Genomic DNA, 6976 nt, shown 5'->3' with positions numbered 1-6976 from the left:
CTGGCCCTGGGAGGTGGGATTTGGGGGTCGCTCTTCCCCCCCCCCGGCCCCCCAGCAAGCTCCACGTCCTAGATCCCGCTCTTTGTGCGCTAGGGCTCGCCTGGGTCCCTTATTGCAACGCAGGGTGAAGGGGAGGGAGGGGTCTTGTATTGAAGCGGGGGGATTTTGAAGCGGGGGCGGGGGTAGTGCAAGGATCTGCCCAGCTCCATGTAGATCCGGCTTTCCCTTCAGCCCCCCGTGGAAACGGCGCAGCCGGGCGGGCGGGAGGCTGGCAGCCGGCGCCGCTGTTTTTCCAAGAAGCGGATCCGTGTACCTAGGAAATAACAGGAAGGGGGCGGGGGGGAGCGCGACGCTCCTGTTTTCGGTCGCTGCCCGAGGGAGAATTCGGAGGAGAAGGCTCCATATTTCCGCCGCCGCCGCCGAGCCGAAGATGGAGCGCGGGGCTCGGGCCATGTAGCGGGGCTCGGCCGCCGGCCACGCTCTCTCCGCCCGCGCGGGATTCCGGCCTCGGCCCAGGGCTGCGGGCGCCGTGCTGCTGGGGGCCGCTGGGGCTGAGCCCAAGGCCGCTGCCGCCGCCGCCGCCTCCCCCTCGGCGCACGCCCCCCACCTCGGCGGGTGCCCGGGGCCCGTCCGCGCTGCGGCGGCTGCCTTTGCCTGGGCGGATCGCAGCCCGCCGGGGCGGCTGGTTGCAGGGGGCGCGGGGCGGGCGGGAAGCTGCCGATGGCGCGTCCGCGGCCCCGAGAGTACAAGGCTGGAGACCTGGTGTTCGCCAAGATGAAAGGCTACCCGCACTGGCCGGCCAGGGTGCGTGAGTACCGGGGCGGGGGGCGGGGTGGGGGGCAACGCGGGGGGCCCGATCCCCCCGCGCGGCGCCCGGCCCGGCCCGGCCCGGCCCGGCCCTTCCCCGCTGCTGGATCCGGCGCAGACCCCCGCCCGCAGCCCTCCACGCCAGCCCCGGCGGGGAGCCCAGCCCTGCTCCCCGCTGGATTATTGTGCATCTTGGCTTGGACGTGCGGACCCCCGCCCCCCCCCGCTCCCCTCCCCACCGCCGCCGCCGCCGCCGCCGCACACCCCCTCCGGGGAGAGGGGGGAGGGGCTGGAGCTGAATTCTTATGGTGGGGAGGAGGCCCGGGGAGCGGGCGGCGCTGCAGGATAATACCGCTCTGGCTCCGCGCCCGCCCCCTCCTCGCGACGGAGAGCGCTCGCCCGCCGCCCCTCGCGCACAGGGCCGGGCAGCGGCGGCGAAGCTGCCCTTAGCCAGGCGAGGAAGCCCCCGAGGGAGAGAGACAAACAGGCACAGCCCGGAGGAGGCTGAGGCCGAGGCGGTGCCTCCCGCCGCCCAGCAAGTGTCGGGGAGGGGGAGGGGGCACAGCGAGGCCTAGGGCTGAGGCAGCAACTCTTTGCAGGGGGTTGGACGGACGGAGTAGGCCGTGGTCGGGGCTGCGCGGGGGAGGCGGCAGGGTCTGCTGCGGAGATTCAGGGTGGCAGGGACACGATCCTGAGGGCTGCGCGCTGGGAGGAGGCGTTGAGGTGCATGGCTTCCCTTCGCCCGTGCGCCCCTCTAAATGCAGGCCCATCGGCTTTCGTTCAGGGGCTGGTCAGGAAGACAAGTTCTGGTCGTGGGAGGGGTTGGTTTTGGTTTGGGGTGTTGAGGGTTTTTATTATTATTAATTATTATTATTATTATTATTTGATTTTATTATTGGGTTATTATTCTTTTCTTTTCTCATCCTTGGTTATAAATCGGTGTGAAATAACTGAGTTGAGAAAAGCACCAGGGCATTGGTCAGCCAAATAAGCATCCCATTGTATTGTAAATGTCCATATTCAGTATAGGCCCACTGACAGAGCAGGACACTAGCAGGGATGAGCTGGTACCATGGCCTACTTACAGCCTTCTCTTTCCCCTTTATGGTCACCATAATAGACTTTGTTGAGCAAGCTACCTAGCAAGCGTCTTCCATCATCAACAACCATGGGCTCAGCACCCATTGGTGTCTGATGCCTCCCTCACAAATTCCTTCCATCTTTCCCAACGCAGCGTGGAGTGACAGTTTCTGTAGACTAGCTCTGCGCCAATCTACTATATCATCTACCCATTCTCTGTGGGATTTGCCTTTCCTATTCAAACTCTCTATTATGCCGAATACCAGGGTCTTGACTTTTTGGTTGTTATTCATCATCCAGCATAGTCTGTGTTTATTCATTGTCCATTTCATTTTCCTGGGGAGGGGGTCTGCAACCTGCGGCTCCAGAGCCACATGTGGCTCTTTCAGGATTTCTTTGTGGCTCCCAATACTATAATTTAAAAGTAAAAAAAACCCTCCTGATTATTTTCAATATTTCTGTGAACATCGAAAAGGCCAGCCATGAACAGTTTGTATCTAAATAGCAAACTATATGGGATCTCTAAAGGTTGGATAACAACCCCTTTCATATGTGCAGTGCATTGTGGGATATATGTGTGTGCTATTCTTAAAATAGGGTTCACAAAAAGTTTGATGTTGTTTATTAAGGACCGTCTTGTGTTCACATGCATTTCGGCTCTTGAATTATTGAGTTTTTTTAACCAAATTTGAAAAAAAAAAAAAAAAAAAAAGACTCTTCTTGCTCTTCTGATTGCTAGCCCATGTCCTGGGGGAACCCACAACTATTCGATGCTACATTCTGTTTTCAGTCACAAGTAAAAGAAAGTTATGGTGTTTAAGTTCTGTGAGAGCTTGAAGATTTTAAATTGTTGTACACATTGTGCAGGAAAGTGCAAGAGAGTGGGGTCAAGGCAGTGTGGATTTGACCATTATCCTTGAGAAGACAACAAGAAAAGGATGCTTGTGAGTGGTGAAAAGTGAAGCAAGCGGAATTGTGAGTGTGACTGAGAATGGTGAATTGATGGAAAAGTGCTCAGAAATTGATTTTTCACATCTAAGGAGATGCCATAAATCAACTGCCATTGGATTCACTGCGGCATGGATCCACTGAGTAGTGAACACAATCCTTTAGTGCTTATCTCATGGACTGGTCCTTGGGGTGCTGGTAGAGGGGTAGGACCTTTGCGGCGATATGGCCATACCTGTTTCTTTCAGATGGTCAGGCTTCACTGTACAAGGCGGGAACTTCAGTATCGGAGGCTAAACAAGGTTGATAGAGCAGGGAAAAATCAGGAGATGTTAAGTGGAACAGAAAGGAGGAAGCACACTCAGTTGCTTTGGAAGAACAGGGTGAGATTGATTTGTGAATCCTCCTTGTTGGTGGTCACTCGATAATATCATGTCATACTTTTATTTGTAAGTCTGTTGATGGCAGATCAGCCCAATTCTGGAGCCGCAGGTCTTATCACAGAAGAGACAGTTGTTGGTAGATGTTGGACGGGCACAGAGCAGTTTTTACCACTCTTCTTTTCTGCCTCTCCTCATCTGCACTGCAGTGGGACCTCTCAAATTGTGCCGTATTTGTAAATAGCCATAAGAGCATCAGAATGTAGACCATAAGAATGGCCCGGCTGGGTTAGACCGATGGTCCAGCTAGCTCAGTATCCTGTCTTCTGACCATGGCCAGTGAAATGTTCTTCAGAGGTAATGAACAGAACAGATAATTATCAAGTGATCCTTGCATTGGTAATTAATGTCTGTGATCAGCATTTAGATTCTTACATCAGCTTGTGCTGGACAACATCTGAAAGGTGATGGTTCATGTCAGTGCAACGATGGAGTCTATTGTAAATCACTTTCTTGTTTCAGTAATGGTTTGATTTCATCTGAAAATGGATCAGCAAGTGACTTTAACACCTCAGGCCATTCCAGCTTTGGGTTTGATCCTGTTCCCATTGAAATCAATGGCAAAACTTCCAGGCTGTGTCTACACGTGCCGCTTCTTCTGGAAGTGGCATAGTAATGAGCTATCTGGAAGATGCTAATGAAGCATGGATGCAAATTTTCTGTGCCTCATTAGCATATCAGAATGTGGTTCATAGTCCAGAAGAAGCTCTTCTGGACTCCAAAGTACACATGCAGATGCAGGGCCCTCTTCCGGACTCCGAACCATGTTCCGATATGCTAATGAGGCATGGAAAATTTGCATCCACACCTCATTAGCATCTTCCAGATAGCTCATTACCATGCCGCTTCTTCCGGAGGAAGAGGCATGTGTAGACACAGCCCCATTGATTTATTAAGAAAACTACTGCTCTTCTTGCTTACATGTAACAACTTTCTCCTTGGACTGCGGGGAAGACTAGCTCCATGGCCTGATCCTCCTAAATAAAGAGGGTGTGTTGTTATCTAATGTGGTAACTAACTGAAGTCAATGGAAAACAGGAAAGGGTCTTTTGTTTCGGTACACTGTATTTTTATCATGTGCAGAATGTAGGTGGCCATATGTGTGTTCAGCAGGCTAGTGAAAGGTGTGGCTCACAGCATATGTCTTCACCAAGAAATAAGATGTGGTGTTCACTTGGGTTAGCTAATGTGTGTTAGGTGCAGACCCCAGTGAAGACAAAGCCATCCATCATTTTAACATGAGGTGTTGCAGTTTGAGGTAAAGGCTAAGGGACCTCTTTGTCTTCAGTAGAGTTTTACCTTGTGTTGGTTACCATGTCTTAGTGAACACAAGTTAACAAAACAGCTTTTTTCCTTGGGAATATAAGGCTTCAGGGTTTACACTAATGTTCTCTGTGCTCCAAAGACCCAAATGTGGAATGAAAGCGAGGAGTGAAGAAGAGAGTTTTTGCAGGTGAGAGGGCAGGCAGGTCAGTTCCCCTGATTTAACTGATCCCCAGTCATCAAGAGTCATTAGCCTCAAGATCTTTGTATGATCAGAGGTCAGATGTGCATATCCTTTATATTTTATTTTAAAAATACTGGTTTAGTAGGTCAAAGAGTTTATTATTTATTGTTGCATTTAAATAATTTATTGTTGCACTGGCCCTTCACAGAGGGCATGTTGAGACTGTGGTCCTTGGCAGGAAAGAGCTATAGAAGGCCAAAATAGTTAACTGTGTTTAGTGACATGGAGCAGTATTACAACAGGACAGAAAGTAGTTAGCCAGCCACTTCTCACCCATGTGAGTCTCCCATTAATTCTGTTGACTTCATCGGGAAGAAGGTGAAGCCCTGTGTGGGCAAGAGCAACCTTCTGCATAGTGGGAGAAGACTTGGCAAGTGGCTGATGTGCAGAGGAACCAATAGGGAGCTTTATCCCAAAATGGATGGCATGCCATGGCTCTTGAGCATCACCGAGCTTCTAATACTGAGCATCATATTACATATCAATAACTTACAAAGGACCAAATCCTACAGTCCTTAGTCAAGACTCTAGTTGAGAGTTGCTCAGGTCATTCCATACTCTGTTAGAAAGACTTGCTTTACAAAACCATGTCTTTGTAAGATACTTTTGGATACTTGGAATATGAAAGATGGCACTGAAGTCATATTGACCTGAAAGATTTCTGTTTTGATCTTGCAGTCTTCACTCAGACAGAACTCCCATTATGGTCCTAATGTAGGCTAAAAGGATGGCAGAAATTGGCCAGAGTCTGTACATTTGGTATCCAAGTAACATATGTGACTGGATCAAATACTATCTGATATCAAATGGAAGAGGAGCTGTTTGGTGTAATAAGATGTGTGTAGCACTCCATGTTTCTGAAGATATTTTTCAGAGCCATGAGATGAATCTTTCTCTCTCTCGGGATCCCTTGTATCAAGTAAGATTTCACCTTGGATGCCTATAACTGATGAATGCAAAGGTGGAAGATTAGGCCAGTTCTGGGAAGGAACACTCTCTGGCAGTTGCTGGACTTTCTTTGTCTCCATCGGTGCTGACACCAGCAGTGCCAATGAGGGCCCAGGCATGCTCCTTATGTTTGGCTCTTTGGTCTTCTTCATACAGATGAAGCTTGATCTCCAAGTGTCAGGCACGGTTCTTGAGGGTGGTCTTCCAGGTTACCAAATCATCCAACTGTCTCTCCCAGGTGTCAATATCTCACTTTACCAAGATGTCCTTAAGGACATCTCTGTAGCGCTTCCTCGGCCCACCACGAGACCTTTCCCAGTCCTCGGCTGAGTGTAGAGAATGTGCTTAGGCAGACATGTGTTAAGCATCCTGACCATGTGATCTGACCATCCTAACTGCCTGTGGGCGATAGTTGCGTCAGTGCATCTTCCCTCCCAATGACCCCATTCCACAGGTGGTAGTCAAAACTTGTCTTCTCTGGGGATGTTTCTGATGATGTTCTTGAGATGTGTGTAGAAGATTCCTTGGTATTTTCACTAGCTTGTAGGGTGGGAGCATAAGCGCTGACTTCTGTTGCTAGCTGGTTGTTGGCCAGACTAAGACGTAGCATCCTTAGACATTCACTGATTCCAATAGGGTGTTCACTGAGGCTACCCATAAGGCTTTTCTTAATATCAAAGCTGATGCCATGCCCGCAGTGCTCATCTTCACTTTTACCTCTTCAAATGAAGGTAGAGCCACCACTGCTTTCTCTAATCTGGGAGTGAGGGCTGTTCAGTGCTTAGGCTGGTGAAACTTGTCACTGTCCACCTGTGTCCTGACATTCCAGGTTCCAAATCTAAGTGTAAGTGTTTTTCTCTTCTTATTGTTGCCCCTGCAAACTGAAAGGTGTTTCCCCCCCCAGGCCTCTGTTACCAGGCAGGTTGAGTTGAGACAGACTCTTTTCAGGGCACCTTTTCTAGTCCTCTCCCCATTTGGGGTGAGCAGAGCAAATCCTAAACAGGGCTGCTCAGCCACAGCTACAGCTGTCAGGACACACTTCTGTCTTGTCCAAGTGCATGACGACCACCTTGCATCTGCTGCCTCCATGCCGCGTCGTGACTAGAAGCTTCCAGATGCACGCGTCTGCCCCTGTTGTCACTTACTGATTGCCGAAGGTCTTGAGTCATGGGAATGAGAAAGATGTAGAGATGATTATCCAAGGAAGAGTCTGTGCATGGTAGAGTTTTATGGGGAGGCACAATTG

General features: G+C 50.4%; 1 protein-coding gene across 1 annotated transcript in view; it reads left to right on the top strand.

Annotated features, from left to right (window-relative positions):
• Positions 1 to 292: 292 nt before the first annotated feature.
• HDGFL3 (HDGF like 3) overlaps positions 293 to 6976 on the top strand; it is a 53258-nt gene continuing 46574 nt past the window's right edge. Inside the window, exon 1 of the mRNA XM_075006839.1 lies at positions 293 to 804. Within this exon, the coding sequence (XP_074862940.1) occupies positions 721 to 804 (84 nt within the window). The 5' untranslated portion in view covers positions 293 to 720. The remainder of the gene's footprint in view (positions 805 to 6976) is intronic.

The sequence above is a fragment of the Carettochelys insculpta genome, chromosome 12 (assembly GCF_033958435.1).
Source record: "Carettochelys insculpta isolate YL-2023 chromosome 12, ASM3395843v1, whole genome shotgun sequence".
In the NCBI taxonomy this organism is placed as follows: Eukaryota; Metazoa; Chordata; order Testudines; family Carettochelyidae; genus Carettochelys; species Carettochelys insculpta.
This window is presented reverse-complemented; position numbering and strand designations above follow the sequence as displayed.